We start from the raw sequence: 21,720 nt of genomic DNA on the forward strand, positions 1-21,720 counted from the left end.
CCAAGGAGGGGTCGCTATGAGTCGGGGCTGACTCGATGGCAAACAACAACAACATATAGCAGAGGGGTCAAGCCTGGTTTCTGGAGCCACCCCATGATGGCTGTATGTGTGGCCTTTGGCAAGTTAGCTTGACCTTAGACTGGTTTCCAGATCTGTAAAAGGGGGTTAATGTTAGGACTTAACTCCTTGGGGCCGTGAGAGGGTTAAATGACTTAATACACGTGGCAGCCCTGAGAGTCGGGGAGGTGGTATGCGTTACTTAAATGGTTGCCTTCCTTACTGAGTGGCCCACGCTACAGCCCATGTTCTTTTCTGACTCATGAAGGAAGTGTGACTTGTCACGTGAGGGCTCAGATATCTGGTTTTGGGTGCTGGCCTGACCCTGCCTGGGTGGGAGGGTGAGGGGAGAGCACTGCCTAGTTTCTAGGATGGAGCTGGGCATCTCGAAGGGGCTCCACCTGGCTGTCCCTGTTCCAGTTCCCCTGCCAGCCTCCTGGTAGGCTTATTCGTCCCAGGAGGGGAGAGAGCGAGTGGGGACAGGCCCCATGCCCTGAGATGGACCTGGGATCTCGGCCCTTTCCCAAGTGGCAGGAGGAGGACAGGCCATTGGGAGAAGGGGTGAGGTCAGGGGATGCTCCTGGAGTCGAGGGCCCAGTTGGGGGCTCTGGTGTGGCTCTGGGGCAGCAGTCCCAGCCTGCCCTTCCTTCCAGGTATGACCTATTGAGAGGCCTGGAGAGTCCCCTTCTCCCCCTTCTTCCTTTCTCTCTGCTGGGTCCTCCCAGGCACGGAGGTCCCCAACCCAGCCTTCTCTGCACTGACGGGCCTGGCCCGCAGCCTGCCTGGCCCCAGACCGTTACCTGCAGACACGAAAAAGATGCCGGCACTCAGGATGATGTTGTGTCGGGTCTTGTAGAACTCGCTGGCTGCAATGCAGAGTCCACCCATGAAAAGCAGAATCACGCTCAGGATCGGGAAGATGCTCGAGGCCCTCACGGCCCCTATGGAACACGGAGGGTCAAGGGAGAGAGAACAGCATGGCCGTGAGCCTGAGGGGTGCAGGGGGGATGCGAGAGAGCAGCCCACGGGAGAGGGGGTTTGTGCACACAGGCCCCGGGTCAGGTTGCTTTCCAATAATACTAGCGGGGGGGAGGAGTGAGCCAGCCACTGGCCAGCTCGTAGCCCTCCAGGGCTCTATACTGCCTCCAGGACAAAACCCAAACTTCCGACCTCAGCACAAAGGGCCCTTGTGTGTGACTTGGCCTGTACCTGCCTGCCAGCCTCATGCCCTTGGTCCCCTCTTGCTCCCATAGCCAACTTCCAATGACAAGCCACCTCCTTTTGTGCACTGACTCTTGCCATATGGAACTTGCTTACTGGGACATCTTTCCCATACTTCTTCACTTAGCAAACTTCTATTCATCCATCAAAGCCCATCTCAATGTCCTCTCCTGTGTGGAGCCTTCCCTGACTTTCCTAGGCAAAGTCATTAGCTCATTCCTATGCATTTTGGGTCCTTGGGGGCATGTCGAGAGGTGATGTGCCACCTAGAGTGGTGATGTGGAGCCATGTGGCCTGGATTTGAATCTGACTCTGGCATTCATTAGCTGGGTAAGCATGAGTGAGTTACAGCACCTCTTTGTGCCTCAGTTTCCTCATTGTAAAACAGGGATGGGAATGGTGCCTGGTCCCTAGGATGGCTGTGAAGATTAAATGAGTTAATTGTATTTTTCAGGGAGCTCTGGTAGCATAGTGCCAAGGCACTTAACTACTAACCAGAAGGCTGGCGGTTCAAACCCAGCAGCCATTCCTCAGAAGGAAGATGGGGCAATCTACTTCTGTAGTGATACTGCTTCGGAAACCCAAGGAAGGGTCGTTATGAGTCGGGTCCTACTTGATGGCACATAATACCACCAACAACAGGGCATTTAGTAAACAGCCAATAAATGATAGTTATTATAACAAATATCTGTTTATATGGCTGCTTCCATGGGGGTCCAGTGAGGGCAAGGACTGTGGCTTCTTTTTTTTTAAAATTCTGTCTCTTCATTCTCTCTCTCACCAGCATCTAGGTTAGTGCCAAGGACAAGGACAAGTGGGTCTTCAATACGAGCTTGTTTGGGACAAGGATGCAGTGGGTTCCTGGTATGAGCTTGTTGAGGAGTAAATGTGGTGAGGTGGCCCAGAGAGAGGAAGCAGCAGTCAAGTTAGAAAGAAAAGAGAAAGGGAACAAAAACCCCAAACCCAAACAAACCTCCCAGGAGGAGGTAGGAAAGAGGGATGGACAAGAGGGCAGGAGCAGAAAAGTGTGTGTTCGTGGACAAGGAGAATCTGGCAGAGTTGGGGGGAGCGGCCTTCCTGAGCTCTGGCTGAGAGGAGGGGTGGCAGGCCCAGTGGGGCTGGGGACTGCATGTGTGTGTGGGAAGCTGCACAGACGTGCGGACCCAAAGGTCAGAAACAAGGTGTCTTTGGAATGTGAACTATATACTTTTTGTCCAAATTCAAACAGGCAGCAAGAGACCTCAAGATTCCATGTCCCGGGAGCTGCGGGCAGGGTGAAGCAGCATGCTCTCCAGGCCAGGGGGAGAGAAGGAACAATCTTCTGTTGTGATTGCCTAACAACTTCTAAGGAAGTTGAGTCCTGTTAACAGAGGGCCTGTGGGCGAGCACAGGGTTTGGTCAGGGCTGCAGGTAGGGGCCCAAGGCCCTCCTTGTAGAGCCCCTTTCAAGGTAGACTTTAATGAGGATTTCCAGAGGGGAATTGCCCCTGTGGAGGGGAGACTTCTGAGGATCCCAAGCAGTTTGCTGTGACATGTGTGATGTAGACATCCTTCCACTGCCCCATCAAGTCTACACTGCTCACTGATGCCATTGCACGAGGGCATTACTTTGGGGGGAAATGAAGAGGGGCTGGACTTTGGACAAGCACACTTCATGGTATTGCACTTTGCTTCATTGTGCTTTGCAGATACTGCATTTTTTACAAATGGAAGGTTTGTGGCAACCCTGTGTCGAGCAAGTCTGTCAATGCCATTTTTCCGACAGCATGTGCTTGTTTTGTCTCTGTGCCACATATTGGTAATTCTTCCAGTATTTCAAACTTCCTCACAATGCTGTTGCACATTTCATAGACTACAGTATAGTGGAAGCATAACTTTTATCTGTACTGGGAAACCAAAAAATTTGTGTGACTCGCTTTATTGCATTATTAACTTTATTGCGGTGGTCTGGAACTGAATCCGCAATACCTCCAAGGTCTGCCTGGATCTAGGTGGGCGAGGGGCAGAACTGAGCTGCACCTATGGAAGCAGGAGCTGGAGGAGGTGGGGGGAGGCAGCTGGATCACTCTGCAATCTCAGCACTCCTCTCCCTGGGCAGGGGTGGGGAACAAGGTCCATTGAGGGACTGCCACCGCCCCAGACATGTGTAGAGATGTTATCTCTCTACAAATCATTCCTCAGATAATGCAAAGGATCTTCTGCTCAGCTCTCCAGCCAAACACACCTGCACCCGCACTCATGCACACTCATAGATGTGCACATGTATACCTGCACACACCTGCAAGGCCCATGAACACATGTAAACACATACCCACACATGTGCCTCCCGTACCCATGCATGCTCAAGCACGCACAATGTACACACACATTCACCCTCACCCATGCACACTGATGCACACACATGTACACATATGCACACACACCTCTGTACCCATGCATGCTCAAGCACACACACATACATGCACATCTCGCTTACCCATGCATGCTTCTGCATGGACACATGCTTCTGCATGGACACATGCACATACATGTGCATACACACATGCATGTACATGCACACTACCCACTGTCTTAATTCTCATCTTTACAGGCACACAGAGATGATGAAGGCTTATTGAGGATCCAGAAAAAGAAACATTTGTTAAGATCTCTAAGTTGCATGTTGAGAGGGTGCCCAATATACATGATATAATTTAATCCTTGTAACAGTCCTGCTGGGGTGTGTTTTTGGTCCCACTTTACAGGCAAGAAAACTGGAGTTCAGAGAAATGAAGTAAGCTGCCCAAAGCCACCCAGCTTGATTCAAACTCAGACTGGTCCCACTTTGGGGCCACCTTGTACTCTTCCTACAAGGAGATTGGGGAGGGCACTGCAGGGTCTGAAGAGCTGGCTTTGGGTCTCAGCTGCACTCACTGTTCACTTGCTGTGGGGCCAAGGTAGATGCCATGCCCTCTCTGGGCCTTGGTATTTCCATATGTAAAATGGAGATGTGGCCCACTATATGAATTCTAATGGTCTGCCCTCCCTATGTGGATAGGATTCCTGGTCAGTTGGAAAGGGAAATGAGAGCGTAAAGAGAGAGAGGAGATGGTGGCTTCCGAGGGACAGCAGTGGCTGCTCAGATGAGCGGGGCAGAGGAAAGACTTTGGTCTTCACTCCCAAAGAAAGTGGGCTCCTCTTGCCCACTGCATGCCCACAGCTGGCAGCAGACTACAGCGTCTCCCTCTGGGGATTCCTCAAAGCAAATGAACTCATGGGGCCCAGGCCTAACGTTTCCACCTCCACCTAGTTTGCTGTGGGAGCCTAGATGCCAACTCAGCCCTCCTGCCAGCAGATGGAAGAGGAGTGCCAGCCGTGGAAGGAGCTGTGATGCTGTGCATGTGTGTATGTGCATGTGCGTGTGCATGCACGTGTCCATGTGTGCATGCACACGTGTGAGCATGTGTGCACACGTGTGCATGTGCGTGTATGTGCAGTGAGAGCTCAGACACATGTGAACATGCTAGAGGGAGCCAGGAGGGAGAGATCTGCTGTACTGCAGCCAATAAAGAGCAAAGTGGAGGAAAGAGAGCCACTTCCGAATGTACTGGAGCAGCTTATGATATGCTCTAGATAGCGGCAGCCAGCGGGGAATTCCAGCAGAGACGGCCCAGCAGAGCCAACCCAAATACCAGCCTCGCTGGGAAGAGGCCTCTCTGCCCGGAAAGGAGGGGGCGGGGGCAGCCAGGCAACCCAACAAGCTGCCTAGGAAGGCTGGACTTTGCTGGGCCCAGACCCGGGGCGAGGGAAGCTGGTTTAGGAGTGAGTAAGATCCCTCCCACATTCAAGCCTCACGGAGGAGGTCTTTCTGGCTGGGCAGTGTCACAGACAGAATAGGGACTCTGGTTAGTCACATCTGACTTTGCCACTCACTCACTGTGTGACCTTGGGCAAGGGTCTTTTTCTCTGAGTCTGCTTCCCCATCCTATAAAGTGGGAAGAGTTGTAATTATCTCCAACTCTTAGGAGGGTCCTGAGGCCTTACTGCTGGAAGGGCAGTCCCTGGACAGGCAGCCGTGGCCTCATCTGGGAGCTTATAGATGCAGATTCTCAGGTGCCACCTGGACCTACTGCATCAGCATCTGCATTTTAACCAGATCCCCAGGTGACCTTGTGTGCATATGAAAACTCGAGAAGCGCAGTTGTAAGGATGAACCTGGGTAACACCTGGACTGTGCCTGACACTAGAATGTGTTCAGTAAAAGGTAGCAATTATTATTATTTCTGATGTCTACTTCTCGGAAGAAGCTCTGGTGGCACAGTGCCTAAGGCATTTGACTGCTAACCAGAAAGCTGGCAGTTCAAACCCACTAGCTACTCCTTGGAAGAAAGACTGGGTAATTTACTTCCATAGAGATACTGCCTCAGAAACCCACAGAAGGGCTGCTATGAGTTGGAATCAACTCGATGGCATGAGTTTTAACCCCTTCAGTCTAGCCACAAGTTCCCCATCAATTTTTCTGACCTCCCACTCAACCCCGTGTAGTCTTAGTACTAAAATCCATCATGAGGTGATTGATTGAACAGGTAGTCATTGAGCAAAAATGTATAGATCTCCTGTTGTTAGCTGCTGTCAAGTTGGTCCTGCTTCACGGTGACCTACACACAATGGAACAAAACTCTGCCCAGTCCTGCACCTCCCCCGGGATCAGTTGCAGGTTGAACCATTGTGATTTATAGCATTTTAGTTGGCTGATTTCTGGAAGAAGATCACCAGGCTGTTCTTCCTCCAAGACCAAAACCCACCACCGTCAAGTCAACTCCAACTCATAGTGACCCTTACAGGACAGAGTAGAACTACCTGATAGCATTTCCAAGGCTGTAAACCTTTGTGGGAGCAGATTGCCTCATCTTTTTCCATGGAGCAGCTGGTGGGTTCAAATCATCAACCTTTTGGTTAGTAGTCCAATTCTTTAACCACAGCACCACCAGAGCTCCCTCCTTTCTTCCTCCTTTGTCTTCATCTTGAAGTTCCGCTGAACTCTGTCCACCATCATAGCGACACGCAAGCTCTACTGACAGTTGGGTGGTGGCTTCCCATGCAAGTGCACTGGCTGGGAATCAAACTGGTGTCTCCTGCGTGGAAGGTGAGAACCCTACCACGGAACCACCACTGCTCCCATATGCTACTGCATCATACTTGTGAACATGCAGGCCAGATCCAGTTCTAAGGGTTTTACACGGATTAGCCCTTTTCATCCTCACACCAATCCATGAAGCTGTGGGCCTTGGCTTCAAGGAGCTTACAAATACATAGAGCAGGGATTGGTGAATTTTCTTCTGTAAAGGGACAGATAATAAGTATTTTGGCTTTGGGGACCTGTCACAATTACTTAACTTTACCATTGTAGCAGGAAAGCAACCATGGCCAGTATATGAGCATGGTTGAGTTCCAAAAAAACTTTATTCACCAAAACAGACCACAGGTTGTGTTTGCCTTGTTGGCCATAGTTTGGTCCCTGCTGAGAGTATAATACACTGTGTTGGGGAAATGCTATAAGGTCCAGAGTGGGAAGGTGCTTTGCTGTGAGAACAGTGAACAAACTTAGACTGCATTCCCACTATTGTGACATGTTCCAGACTGGGTATAGGTGGTAGAAAACAAACAACCAAAAAACAAACCATAGGCCATTGGGTTGATTCAGACTCATGGCAATCTCATCTGGGTCACAAGAGAACTGTGCTCCATAGAGTTTTCAATCGCTGCTCGTTTGGAAGTACATCATCAGGCCTTTCTTCCAAGGTGCCTCTGGGTGGACTTGAACCACCAGTCTTTTGCTTACCAGCCAAGTGTATCAACCATTTGCACCACCTAGGGTCTCCACGGGAAATATAATCCAAAACCAAACTCACTCCTGTTGAGTTGATTCCAATTCATAGTGCCCCTAAAGTGTTAAAAACCAGGCCTAGTCCATATGTTTAATAGAGCTTAAGTTCTCATGAGGGAGATATATGTTATTAGATAATAACACAAATAAATGTGTAATTACCAACCAGGACCAAGTGCTAGGAAGGAAAGGTGCCCAGGTGGCTTCATGAGTGCAGGTGACAGGCTAACATCACATGTAGATGGCTAATGTCTGTCTTAGTGTATATTGGGCACTGTTCTATGCACTGCACAAATATTAACTCTCATTGCAACTCTATGGAGTGAGTACTTTAATCATTTTCATCATATAGAGGCTAAAACTGAGGCACAGAGAAAGCAGGCTTTTGCCCAAAGTCACCTCCAGTGAGGAAACGGAGGATCTGGGTTTGTGAACCCAGACAGTCTGCCTCTAGGGCTTGTGTGCCTAACCACCGCCTTCCCCTGCTTCAGACCCCATACTTCGCTGCTTCCCAGGAGCACCCAACCTTGTGTGAGGATCAGGGAAGGCATCCCTGAGGAAGAGATGTTGGAGCTAACATCTGATGGATAAGACAGTAATTAGGTAGAACAGAGGCAGGATGTAGAGAGTGTCTCAGAGGAGCAACGACTGGAGGAAGCATGGCTTGGTCAGGGAATGAGCTGGTAGAAAGACCGAGGAGGCTCTAAGGAAGATGAGGCAAGCAGGGGCCAGGCCACACAAGGCTTCATGAGCCTCATGGATCATGCTTCAAAAAGTTACCATTATCCCAAGATCAATGGGAAACATTAAAGGACTTGAATTGGGAAGGGTTGTCATGATCTGATTTGCATCTTAAGATGCAAATAGATTGGAGGGGTCAAGGGTGGCCATTGGGAAGAAGTCTATGGAGAAGTCTATTGAATAAGTCTATTGCAGTTGACCAGACAAAAAGATGGTGGCTTGCACCAAGGTGAAGGCAAGGGGCATGGACAGGGGTGAGTGGGTCTGAGAGATGTGTAGGAAGTGAAACAGGACCCGGTGATAGATGTGGATGGGGAAGAGGGCACATCAAGGATAAAGTCTAGGTTTCAGACTTGCTAGCTGGACAGACGAAGCTATTTTTGGAGACTGGGAGAGGATCGAGGCTCAGGGGACAGGGACAAGGGGGGAGATCAAGGTTTGGTTTGGAACCTGCTGAGTATGAGATGCTTTGGGGATAGGTAAGTGGAGTGCACAGGGCGCTGTCGGATGTGCAGGTTTAGAGCACAGATGTGTGGTCTGGCTGAAGCTATAAATGTGGGATTTGGAGACTGAGAAGTGAGCACAGGAGAGCTTGCCTATGGGATAGTAGAGTGCCTAGGCCTGAGGCTTGGGGAGCCCTAAAGTATAGTCAGTCACTGGCTCAAGAAGATCTTGGACAAGTCACTTAATTTCCCTGGACCTCTATTTCCTTGTCCATAAAACGAGGATAAAAATCCTACCTTGGTCTACCTCACAGGGTTGTAGTGATTCAGTAAGAAGAATGTGAAAGCTTTTGATACTGCACAATGTTGGTAAACTACAAGGAATTCATTATCTCCCATGCTGGTGACAGAAATGAAGAGTGTCATAGGTGCCCAGGATGGAGGTGATGATGTCTTGCTGAAGTGACCAGGGAACATCTTCCTTGTTAACACTCTTTTTAACCAAGTTCCATAGATGAGTCATTCCATGCTCTAGTCCCCCAGTGGGCCCAGCACCTGTGCTACCCTGCAGTGAGATGGCACTTTACGGTGGGCACAGTGGGTGGAAGGGCTGGAGGTTGGGCAGGGTGGTAGTCAGCCACCAGTCGGGGCTGGTGACAGGACGTGGAGGTGGTGGGTGATCAGGAGACCCAGGCTTGGTTCTCACGCTTTGCCTGGCTCTTCCCAGGGGACCCAAGCATGTCTTTCCCTTCTCTGGGCTGCAGATCTGCTCTCTGACAGGGTTGGAGTAGAGGTTCTCCAAGGTCCCACCCATCTGTGCTGGTCCAATGCTCCCTTGGGACGTACTCCACAAGGACTGGTCACCGTATTCCCCCTTCCCTGCTCCCGTCATGGCCTGTAATCAAAATAGTCGTCATGATCAGGTACATTGAAGGCAAGCTCCCTATTTTCCAAGCACAGTGCTAAGCATTTTATGTATGTTATTCCATCTGGGATTTGACTCATTCTAATGGATGGAGTCACAGATGTGCTAGGTAGGGTGGCACTTCTAGGCTTTTGGGGAGCTCTCCCTCCATCCTCCTTCCACATTGTGCTCGAGGGTGTAGCCAATGATCGTGAAAAAGGGTTGGGCTGCAAAAAAAGGTATGTGTGAATGTGTGTGTGATTGAGAGAGGAGTAGAGAGAAAGCTGTACCTAGCGCATCGGGCTGCGGTGAGGAACACTGAGCAGACCCCTTGAAGCAATGAGAATGGTGCCTTCTTCACTCAAGGAGCACCTGCTGCTGCTTTGAGAGGGGCCTTGGGTGGCCTGTCTATTAAAGTACTGCTGTGACTTATTCCAGGGTCGTGAAAACAGTGTAGTGGTTGCAACTAACACTTAAACAAGAAGAAATAGACTAGAGCAGCCACTGTGGACAAGGGTGGTGTGCTGAGGGCAGACACTGTCATGTGAACGCTGGCCTTGACGTCATGGATGTGAGTGAGTACCGAGGTGCAGCTTGGGATGTTTCCTGACAAGAGTAGGATGTGCTCACAGAGTTTAGCCACACTGACCTCGATGACTGCTGTGTGGGTGTGGCTCTCAGAACCACCCCTGAAGAGCTGGGGCACCGGGTGATGTTCCCAGATGCAGGTGGTGTCCCAGAAAGTGTCCTGGGCTGGGCTAAGTCATGCTGCCTCTCTGGAAATCAGTTTCCTCCTCTGTAATGTGGGCAGGTGGGACTGGTGAACTCAAGGGAGCATCCAACTCCAGCATTTCAGGAGCTGAGACAACGTATACTTGCCCCACTGCCATTGGAACTGTGGTGGTGGGTGTAGGGCCACGTGGACTTCCCTCAGGTTGTTCCCATGTGGTCAGGGAGCCCTGATGAAGCCCCACTCTGACTCTTGCCTCATCTGCCCTCAGAGCCTTCTGTGGGACCCATATTTACCTGAGGCTCAGAGAAGTTCTGTAACTTGCCCAAGGCCACAGAGCTCATATATGACAGGTACACACCCTGAATCCAGATCTCTTCTTGCTAAGTCTCAAGCTTGGACCTCCCCATCCTCCCCTTGCTTAGCAACCCAGGGAACCCCTGGTGCCCAGAAGGGCTGGCAGTGGTGGAGAGTTCTCTGAGGCTGGGATGAGCTGGAGATCCAATATCCACTCCATTCTCCTTCTGGGAAGAGGGGGCGGTGCTGGGCGCCCTAGGGAGGGTTGTGCCTTGTTTATTCATTCAACAGACATCTCTTGAGCCTGACGCTGGGATGGGCCCTGTGATAGGCAGGGGTGTGGGACAGGATCTGCAGCTATTCTTCTTAGTGCCCTCAAGCTGTTCATGGTCTAGTGGGGAGAAGAATCATATAAAATTGTAGTGAAGCAGGTGGGTAAACAGAGCTTCGTCTCCCTGCACACACAGCCTTCTCCGACCCCCAGATAAGAACAGCACTGATGCGCATCTTCCTGGCCAGGGCTTCTAGATCCCACCATGTCTCTCTCTTGCCTCCCTGCATCTGGGCTGTCAGTGAGTGTTGCCGGTTCTCCCTCGAGATGCCTCTAGAATCGATGCCTCTCACCCACCTCTGTGCCTCCTTCACCCTGGTCTGAGCACCTTCATGCTGGGATCATGCCATATCTCCTACCTGCTCTCTGCCCAGTCAGCCGCCACCAGAACAAGAACAGCCTGGCCAGTGTGCTCCTCAGATCATGCCCCGTTCCTGCTCAACACTCTCCTTTAGCCTCATCTCAGAAAAAGTCAAGGGCCCTGGGCTGGCCTCCCACCCAGCTGCTCTCTTAATAGCCTCTGGCCTCTGGCATGCCAGCCTCAGAGGCTTTGCACTGGCTGTTCCCGGTGCCTGGAATCCTCCCTGCTCCTTCATCCACTTCTGGTCTCTGGTCAAATGCTACCTTTTCAGTGAGCATGTCTGTGCAGCTCTGCCCACCTTCCTGAAAACTTCATAGAGTTGGTTACTAGGTTTGGTGAGGGTTGGTGGTTCGAACCCACCCAGAGGCACCTTGGAAGACAGGCGTGGCAATCTGGTTCTAAAGGTCTTGAAAGCCCTACAAAGCGGTTCTAACCTGCACATGTGGGGCTGCCACGAGTCAGGATGGATTCCATGGCAACTAACAACAAACAACATCGAAAACGGAAGCCCTCTTCTCAGTTCTGCCTCTGTCCCTCCCTGCTTCATCTTTGCCCCGTGCACTTTTCATCGTGTAGCCAATGATGCAACAATAAGCAACAACAGTAACTGATGTCCACTGTGGGCATCCGTCGTGTAAAGAAGAGCTGTCTCCCACTGCCTCACTTCAGCCTCAGCACAACCCTAGGAACCTAAGAACGACCATCCTCCCCATTATAAAGAAACTGATGTCCAGGGAGGTTAACCAGGAGAGGGCAGAGCTGCACTTGAACCTGGGCAGTGTATGCCAAAGCCTGTCATCATGTTCTCCTGTGTCCCACTGGAGGCCAAGTTCTGTAATTTACCCCCAAGGAACCTGCATCTGGGGCTTGACTGCTTTCTGGTAGGTGTCTGCTCCCCACTGCCCAGGAAGCTCTCCTGCTGCCTGCTCTTGCTCCCTGGTGGCCAGTGAATCTCTGTGACAGGGTCAGCAACTAGTTCGAAAGCCATCAGGGGTGACCTCTCTTCCAGGGGATATGAGTCAGAAACGACTCCATGGCAGTGGGTTTTAGAGCCCTCCCTCCTTCCCCCTCTGTTCATGGCTGGCTCTGGAGAAAGGCTGTGGCCTGAGGAGTGACTGTGTGAGTGACATGCAGGTCCCTCCCCCTCCTCAAAGGGAAAGCAGCCAACCCTGGTGCCTCCCTCACCAAACCTCCAGGCCTGGGCTCCGAATGTGAAATGCAGAGACCCTGACCCACGCTGCAGTCCTAGATGGCAGGTGGCTGCAATACAGTGGGTTTTGAGGTCTAGCACACAGTAGGTGCTCAATAAATGTCTGTGGAGGGGAGCTATCCTCTGAATCTTCTTCCCTGATGCCAGATCACATTGAGACATCTGGAAAATACTGACTCCCATCTCTTGGACACAACAAACACACACACATACAACACACAGAGACGCACGTGCAAACACACAGCACTGACACCTTCATATGGACACACACACACACTTAGGTGCATGGACATACAGTACCACGACACAACACAGGCTCATGCTGTCATGCACGGAGACAGACACGCAGATGCACCGACACACACTGACATTCGTACGAAGCCACACCCTGGTCACCACCTCCTCTGTTCTTCACCATACTCCTCACACTTTGGCAATGAGGGATGAGCACACGGAGGCCGCCACAGCAGACACAGCCAATGGGCCCACAGCGCTGGTTGGGAAAAACAGTCCAGTCACCATTCATTACTGGGTAAGCCAGCGATCGGAGGGGCAAGGTCCCTACTAGCTGTACCTTTAGGGGGCCCAGATGTTGGGAGGTGCAGGGTGGTGGCCAGGGCCTCCAATAGCTGTTCTCCTTGTCCTTGTCACTAGGGAGTCCCTTGGGCTCTGTGATTCAGGGGAGACTGCAGGACTCCTCAGATACTCATGGGGATCTGGTAGTAAGAGTGTTCATTCATTCATTCATTCATTCATCCCACCAGATATTAATTGGGTGCCTTCTCTATGACAGGCCCTCCAAGAGGTTCTAGGCCATGGGTGACGCTTGGCTTGCTGTCTTGAGAGCTACTGACTCCCATCTTCTTTGCCATCCCAGGCGATGGGCTTCGGACCCTGGTCTAGCCAGGACCTTCTGGCATTCTCTCTCCTCCCTCTCAGCCCAGCTGATGTAATAAACATGGCAGGAATTGCTCAGGCTCCCTCACTGGCCACTCCTTCACAACCCCCTTTCCTGGTGCCTCCTCCTCTTTCTGGCTGCTAAGCCTGGTGTCCTGGGGCTCAGTTTCTGGTCCAGAAACTCTACTCTCTTTACATTCTGCTCCCCTGGTGATTGTGTTGAATCTTATGGCTTTAAATGCCATCCACACGTTGACAACATTCCCCCTAGTATCTCTGACTAGAGCCTCTCCTATTCTAGACTCCAGTCCCTGACTGAACACTCCTCTCTCCCCCAGGAAGTCTGTGGGCATCTCCGACATAATGTGGCTGACACTGACCTTCAGATCCTCCTCCAACCCCAACCCATCCTCATGTCGCCACAAACCTCGATTCCTTCCTTTCTCTCCAATTCCACCTGCAAACGTAGCCCTTCAGGAAATCCTGAGTGCAGTCCTTCTCCTTGAAAGACATTTAAACTCCAATTCCTTCCCACCACTGCCACTGCTCCCATCTTGGGCCCAGCAGCCATCACTTCTTGTCTGGATTATTGCAACAGGCCCCTAACTATTCTGTCTGCTTCTGCTCTGTTCTCTTTCAGTCTATTGTCAACATAGCCACCAGAGCGGCCTGTTAAAAGGTGCCTGTCCTCCACTCAAACCCTTCGATAACCTCTCACCTCAATCAGAGCAAACACCAAAGTCCTTGCTTCAATCTCTGGGGGCCTGAGGGCTTCTCTGCACTCACTCTCCGTCTGACCACCCCCTCCCTTTCTCATTCCACTCTTGTCTGACTGGCCTCTGTCCTGACACTCCAGGCACACTCCTGCCTCAGGGCTTTTGCAGATGCTCTTCCCTCTGCCTGGAGCCCCCTTCTTCCAGATATTCACACGGCTCACTCTCTCACCTCCTCAGGCCTTTGCTCAGACTTCTCAGGGAGGACTTTTTGGACCCCACTCCATTCCAGCATCCCCTATCCCCTTGTCCTGATTTATTTTCTCCATGCCACTTACCACAGTTAACTTACGAATTACTCTAGAGTTAACTTATTAATTTCATTCATTGTAGGTTGCAACTGCCACGTGGGCAATGTCTTTGCTCCTGCGGCTGTATGCTCTGCTCCTGGAAGGAGGCCTGGCATACAGTAGGCACTCCATAAAGATTTGTGCAATGTGTGAATGGCTCACACTCACAAGTGCAAGCAGAAGCCACCCTTGCTTCACAGACCCTGTGACTTCATTGGTGGTTCAAGGGGGCCCAGGAATGTGCATTCCTGGTGCAGCTTGGTTGGTTTAGTGGTTTTGTGCTACCAGTTGCCATGGAATTGGCTCCGGCTCATGGCGGCCCCGTGTGTGTCAGAGAAGAACTGTGCTCCATAGGGTTTGCAATGGCTGCAGAGGATTGCCAGGCCTTCCTTCCAAGGCACCTGTCAGTGGGCTTGAGCCTCTAACATTCTGTTTAGCAGCTGAGCACGTTAACCATTTTCACCACCCAGGGACTCAGGGTTCTGGGCTGGACTTCACTACAGTGAGACTGGGCTCAGGGATAACCTGGAGGCCAGCAATTTGGGGGGAACAAGCACTGGCTGTGCCCCACCCAGCTCACTCCTCTGCTTTGATGGGAAGAAATAACTCAGGAGACAACTGGGAACATGGTCACTGCCCCAACTCCCCCAGCAGATGCTCCGTATTAGGCTCTGCAGGATCCTACACTTTGGGAGGAAGAAGAATGGCTTGGCTTCTCCTTCCATCTCCTGCCATCCCTATTCCAACCCCAGAAACCCCATAACTCTGTCCAGAATCACAGAGTTTGACATCTTCCATGGGCGTGTGATCCCCCTCTGAATGTCATCTCCTCTGACGATCCTCCATGACAATGGCAGTCCCACTGTCCCCTGTCTTCCCTCACTCTGCTTCACTCTCACCCTGGCTTGAGCACCACAAGAGATGCTTTTATGTTTACTTATTTGTTTGTTCATTGTCTGTTGCCTTTCACAGGGCAGAGAGTTGGTCAGCTCTGTCAACACCTCGATCCCCAGCGTCTAGAACAGTGCCTGGCACACAGTGAGGACCCAGTCAGTATGTGTTGGCTGAATGAAAGAAGACATGAATGCATGTGGGAAGCTTACGTTGTTGTCAGGGGTCCTAGAGTTGGCTCCGACTCATAGCAACCCCTGTAGGCCTTCCAAGGCTGTGAATCGTTACAGAAACAGACTGCCTCATCTTTCTGGTGGGCTTGAACCATTGACCTTTGGTTTATCAGCCTGATGCCTTAACCACAGCACCACCAGAGCTTCCTGTGGGAAGCTTATGGGCTGGTATTATTGGTGTTAATATAATCTGCTTCCAAGCAGTCATTCAAAGCTGGTACCAGACACATGAGTCAGGGAGAAAGGGAAGGGAGAAAAGAGGAATGAGTGTTTTCACCCTGAACCAGGCCCTCGACCTACTGTTGTTGGTAGCTGCCATGGCCCCCTGCCATGACCCCATGCACCGTGGAACAGAATGGTGCCGGGCCTGTGCCATCCTCATGCTCAGCCTGGAACCCCAGACTCCATGGAGTTCATTGCCGAGTTTGGATTGCCAGCTCTTTCTCCCCAGTCTCGGTCTGTCAGGAGGCTCCACTGAAACCCAGTCAGCATCACAGCCACGCAAGCATCCACCAACGGGGTGTGTGTGTGTGTGTGTGTGTGTGTGCCTGAGCTCCAGGAATCAGAGCCAGCCTCCCACACAGAAGGCAAGAATTCCTCCATGGAATCACCACTGCCCTCAGCCTTGACCCACGCCATCTCCTTGAGTCTCACGATGATGCTATTCACTAGATATTGATCTCCCCATTTTCACAGACTGGGAGACTAGGGTTCAGAGAGGTGAAGTGACAGGCGCAAAGCACTGAACTGACACTTGAAACCAGGTCAGCCGGGCACGGAAAAGGACCCACAGCCACTGGGGAGCTCAGACCTCTTCTGCCCTCCTGGGTACCGGTGATGCTTGTCCCCAAAGAACCAAGGAAAAGGCATCAGAGGTTCTCTTGGGAGCTATGGCACTGCCTGGTAAGGCCCTTATCCCACCCTACAGATGCTCAGGCCGCTATGCATCCAGTCCTGTGCTAGCTACATGCCGGGATCGGCTGGGCAGTGAGATCCGAGTCATACGGAGTCCACCAGACGGGGTCCCTGAACGTGGTAACAGCATAGGCTCCCATTGCCTGTCAGGAGCACACCCTGCCTGCCCTGCTGCCTCTTGAAGACAGGTTGGACATGCAAGGTCAAGGCCAAGGATGCCTGGTCTGAGCAGAGAGGGCTCTGGTGTCTCTTTCCTGAGCCCCTTCCCACCCTGGTTCTCCATCATCCCAGAGGGACCCCTGTCCCTTCTCGTAGTCTTTTATTGCCCTCTGTTTCCTCTATTGTCTCTGTTTCTGGCTCCAATGCCAGCCTGCCCTCCCCTGCCTCTGTCCCCACTGCTGTCTCCATCCCTGTTAGCCTGTAAAGCATCAGGGACACCACCTCATGGGTTGCCACGAGGTACGTGTGTTGCGATAGTCTGTCTGACACATCGGAACCTCCAGCTGACTCTGGTTCTGCCCACCTCCCTGGTTCAAAGCCCCACCTGCCTCGGCATACAGCTCTGCCCATCTCCCTGAGATGGGGGGGGCTCCCTTCCTCTGATGCCCATAGAGCGTGCACTGTTCTCTGTAGCTCGTGACCACAGAGAATGAGAGGAGTTTCTGTCTCTCATCTCTAAAAAGTTACTCTTGTTGTCTAGCCCAGGACTAGTGTATGATACAAGGGTCAGCATACTTTGCCAAATCCAGCCTGCTGCCTGTTTCTGTAAATTAGGTTTTACTGAAACACAATCACACCCATTCGCTTCCGTATTATCTGCTACAATAGCAAACTTGAGAAAGACCGCATGGCGGGTAAAACCAGGGACAAATTTACATGGCGTTGACTCCAGCTCATGGCAGGCAGTCCCAGGTGCCTCAGAGCAGGACTGCACTCCTTCGGGCTCTCAGTGGCTTGTTTTCTGAAGATCACCAGGCCTTTCCTCTGAGACACCTTTGGGTGGACTCGAACTTCCAACCTTCTGTTAGCAGCCAAGCACATTAACTGTCTGCCCCACCAGGGACTCCTATGGTCTGAGAAGCCTAAGTTAGTCACTATTCAGAACTTTACAGAAGTTTGCTGATCGCTGTGTTCAAAATATACTGTTGGATCAAGTCAACTCTAATCAACTTGGAATTTTATGAGCTCTGGTAGCATAGTGCCTAAGGCACTTGGCTGCTAACCAGAAGGCTGGCAGTTCAAAACCACCAGCCACTCCTCGGAAGGAAGGTTGGGCAGTCTACTTCTGCAGTGATACTGCCTTGAAACCCAAGGAGGGGTCACTATGAGTCGGGTTCGACACACAGCACATAACAACAACAACAGTGCAAATTCAGGGAGCTCTGGTGGTGAAGTGCCTAAGGCATCCATAGTGATACCACCTCAGAAACCCAAGGAGGGGTCGCTATGAGTCAGATCCGACTCTACGGCAGTGTGTTTGGTTTGGTTTAGAATGTAAGTGCAAGTCCAAGGACTCCGAAATGAACCATACAGTCCTCTTAGAAACGAGGGAATTGTGGTGCAGAGGAGATAGGAATAGCCTCTGAAGGATCTGTATCTTCCTTTAGTTAACAGACACCATTTACTGAGCATCTACTATATCCCAGGAGCTGTGCTAAGCATAACAGTTAATGAGACGAAATTCCTGCCCCAAGGAGCTACCCGGCCAGCTCACAAGGTTCCATACCTTCCCTGTGCTCCACTGGGTGACAGCTATGCACAGAAGGATGGCACACATGCTCAGCCCTGCTCAGCTCCTTCCACCTCAATATCCAGCTTCTCTTCTGCCCTGCGGCTCTCTGGACTCCTCCCCTCCCAGGCGGTGCTCTCCTTGGCCTCTGTCTCCCTCACCATCGTGGCCACCCCCAGCACTGAGCACAGGCTCTGGTATACAGAAGGCACTCATTCCACGCTTCCGGCACTGCCAGCTCTTGCAGCCTTAAGAACAGCTTTGGCAAGAGCGCCAGACACAGTAACAGGTAATGACAACCAAATGGCCCTTTAGGAATTTCATTTAAAAACAGCGTCTTGAGGGGATTCACACAAGGAAACGACAAGCATTGTAAGATATTCTCCCTCTTTCAAAGGATCTAGAAATTGCATCGTGTTCCCTTCCTCTCTCTTTCCTGCTGCCTGGCTGACTTTCCATAGCATGGCTTTCCAATGAAACCCAGATTCCGGGCTGACCTGAGAGCTGGTTTGATGTGGGGAGTAATTATTGGAAGAGGCAGGGGAGAGCTGTGCAATAAAATGCCTCCTACATTTTTCATAAATGCAATCCAAGGGTGAGGCTAACCACGCTGCAGAGGAGGGCAGGGAGATTTCTGCTGGCCTCCCTGTGGGCCAGAAGGGCACCTGAGGGCAAAGTGGGGGTGCTCCTGGGAGGAGAGGAAACCTCCTTGGAAAGAGCCCTGAGAGCCTGAAAGCAGCGTCTTCAACCACTCCTGCTTGGAGGCTCTGCTGTCCCAGTCGTCAAGGACCCTCAGCCCCTCTCCTGGGAATCCCTTTCTCAGAGAACAGTTTGTCTTGTTAGTTTTTGCCGATTCTCGCGAGTTTTCCTTTGGGCCTCAAAATGATTTCTCTTGATAATAATATGTCTCAGATGGATTTAAGGTTACAGCTGTTACACCAGGATTTAACTTTGATGTGACTTGTGGGGGAAGGAAAAAAAAAATCTCTCTCTCTCTCTCTCTCTTTCTTTTTCAGTAGAAGTGGCAATCCGACACTGCTGATGGGTTTCTTCATCCAGTTATTCAAGAAATATTTATTGAGTGCTTATTATGTGCCAGGCACTGGGCTGGGACTATAGCAGTGAGCCAGAGAGGCAGAGAACTGCCCTAGGAGAGATGACAGGATGGTGAGGAAGTAGTGGTGCAAAAGGGCAAGGACCCCTACAGTCTGATAAAGGTGCCGTGTTCTGGAAACCTGTGCAAGAAGCATGGAGGACTTCCTGGAGGAGGGGATGTTCCAGCTGAGACCTGGAAGATGAGTAGGAGTTTGCTGGACAAAGAGAGGATGGAAGGGTGTGCAGGCAGAGGGAACAGCATGATGAAGGCTTGGCCTCCAGAAAGGAGGGAAGGAGGAATTCTCAGCTGGTCTTTGGCTGTCTGAAGGACAGAAGGGCAGGACCCCACCCCTGGGAGGGAGACCAAACCCAACATGGACTCACGGAGGAAGTATTCTGCTGTGTCAGCTTCGTAATCTGCATCCTCTGGGAAGTGATCGATCTGCTTGCACAGACCTTTGAAATTCCCTGCAAAACAAGGGGAGAAGAAGCACGTGAGACGTGACGGCTTCTGGGGGCTCGGCACCCACCCGCCTCTGCCTGTCATCTCGCTCCTCTGAAGCTGGCGCAGCCCTCTCCTCCGCCCCCGAAGGAAGGCATGGCTTTGTCTGTTTGGACAACTGCCTGCGGAATCATAACACACCCCCCTCCGCGGCGCAGCGGAGAGGATCTAAGGCCTCAGACTTCAAAACCCTGCCTTCCATCCCTGAGCCGAGGCCTCTGAGGATCAGAACGCCCAGCGAGCTGCGGAGGTTTGATTGTGGCTGGAGAGAGCCACCGAGCAAGCTGATGAACGCGGCAGCGGCAGCCTGGGCAGCCTCGTCTCTGGCTCCCAGCCCTGCTGGGAGTCACCCTGCATTTTACATGTGTGAAAGCAGCAGGTCACTTCCCAATGGAGGCAGACCCCAGACTGATGCTGACAGACAATCCCGCAGCCCTTTCGATGAGTTTTGCAACCACTTTTCTGTCTGCAGTTGCCGGGAATCCACCACCTCCCAGCCCCCAACAGCTCTGCAATATTCCCAGGGTTGAGCCCCTGCTGGGTGCTGGGCACTCTGCCAGGCTCTTGAAGAACTAAAGCTCACTTAGCACCCCCACAGGCCGAGAGAGGGGTGCTATCTTTTACAGAAGAAGAATCTGAGTCTAAGGGAGGCTAGCTGATGGGAATAAGTATTCTGGGCTGGGAGTGACGGAATCAGGGTTCTAACTAAGGCCTTTGGACCCTTGGTATTTCTGTTGTGAATGCTGAGCGGGTGAGAAGCAAGGGTAAACCCCTAGCACAAGGCCACAGCAGGTGCCACCACCACTCACTGAGAGAATAAATGAACTATTATATGCAACCTTCACGAAAGCTGATGACTACAGTAGAATTTACACTCACTGTGTATCAGCTTCAAGACAGCAGGACTTTGGTCTGCTCTGCTCACCATCATATCCCCAGCACCAATATAAACACACCAAATGCTTACTTTCTCTGAATGAATAAATAATTGAACGTGTGCTGGGAAGTATGACGGAGTGGGTGAGACATAGGTTCTGTAGCTAGACTGCCTGGTTCAGCGCAGTTGCCTCAGTTTCCCCATATGAAAGCGGTGATCAGAAGAATTCTTACCTCCCAGGTTGTGGGGATTAAATGAGTGCCCGGCCCATTAATCAGCCCTTGGGGACATTTATGTGAGAGAGAAATGAACTTCCATTGTGCTTAGTCACAGAGATTTTTTTTTTTTTTTCTTGTGGTCATAGCTGGTATTAGGAGTCCCTGGGTGGTATACCCAGTTAATGTGCTCGGTTGCTACCCAAAAGGTTAGAGGCTTGATTCCACCCATTGGAGCCTCAGAAGAAGGGCCTGAGGATCTAATTCCAGAAATCTGCCATTGAAAATCCTATGGAGCAGCACAGTTCCATTCTGACACACGTGGGGTCGCTGTGAGTCAGAGCTGATGGCAACTGGCTTAGCCAGTATTTCTAATTAATACAGGCCTCAAGACACATTAGCTGTTTATTTTCTTATAGAGTCCGGAGACTCCTATCCCATAATGTAGGAGTGGGTTTTATTATGTTTATGGGAGCTCTGGTGACATAGTGACTAAGGCACTTGACTGCTAACCAGAAGGCTGGCGGTTCGAACCCACCAGCCACTCCTAGGAAGGAAGGTTGGGCAATCTACTTCCCTAGTGATACTGCCTCGGAAACCCAAGCAGGAGTTGCTATGAATTGGATCCGACTCGACGGCAGTGGGTTTGGGTTTTGGTTGGAGATATATATATATATATCTGAATTACACCGAAGGATGAACAAATCTGTCCTGGAAGAAGTATAGCCCCCTTAGAAGCAAGGATGGCAAGATTTTGTCTTGCAAACTTTGGACATGTTGCCAGGAAGGGCCAGTCCCCAGAGAAGGACATCATGCTTGGTAAAGCAGAGGGTCAGTGGAGAAAGACCATCAATGAAATGGCTTGGCAGCAATAATAGGCTTGGGTGTGGCAGGGACTGCGAGACGGCACAGGAGTGGGCAGCGTTTCGCTCTGCTGTCCATACGGTTGCTATGAGTCAGAACCGACCCCACCACCTAACGCTAACAACAGCGTAGATGTTATTCAGGAATGGTGAGGCCTGTGTATGTCACACGCACCTGAATATGTAGTATACACTAATATACTACATATTACACACTAATAGAAATAGAAGTACTTTAGGTATTTTTATGAGGTCGAGGAGCACAAATGGTTTGTGTTCA

At 51.3% G+C, this 21,720-nt stretch overlaps 1 protein-coding gene across 1 annotated transcript in view; it reads right to left on the reverse strand.

The window, feature by feature from the left end:
- CACNG2 (calcium voltage-gated channel auxiliary subunit gamma 2) overlaps window positions 1–19,451 on the reverse strand; it is a gene marked incomplete at its 5' end in the record, with an annotated part of 21,192 nt that extends 1,741 nt beyond the window's left edge. The window contains 2 exons of the mRNA XM_007958770.1: window positions 858–998; window positions 19,368–19,451. Coding sequence (XP_007956961.1) covers window positions 858–998; window positions 19,368–19,451 — 225 coding nt within the window. The remainder of the gene's footprint in view (window positions 1–857; window positions 999–19,367) is intronic.
- Window positions 19,452–21,720: the final 2,269 nt, after the last annotated feature.

The sequence above is a fragment of the Orycteropus afer genome, unplaced genomic scaffold (assembly GCF_000298275.1).
Source record: "Orycteropus afer afer isolate SDZICR_OR568_19922 unplaced genomic scaffold, OryAfe1.0 scaffold01128, whole genome shotgun sequence".
NCBI lineage: Eukaryota > Metazoa > Chordata > Mammalia > Tubulidentata > Orycteropodidae > Orycteropus > Orycteropus afer.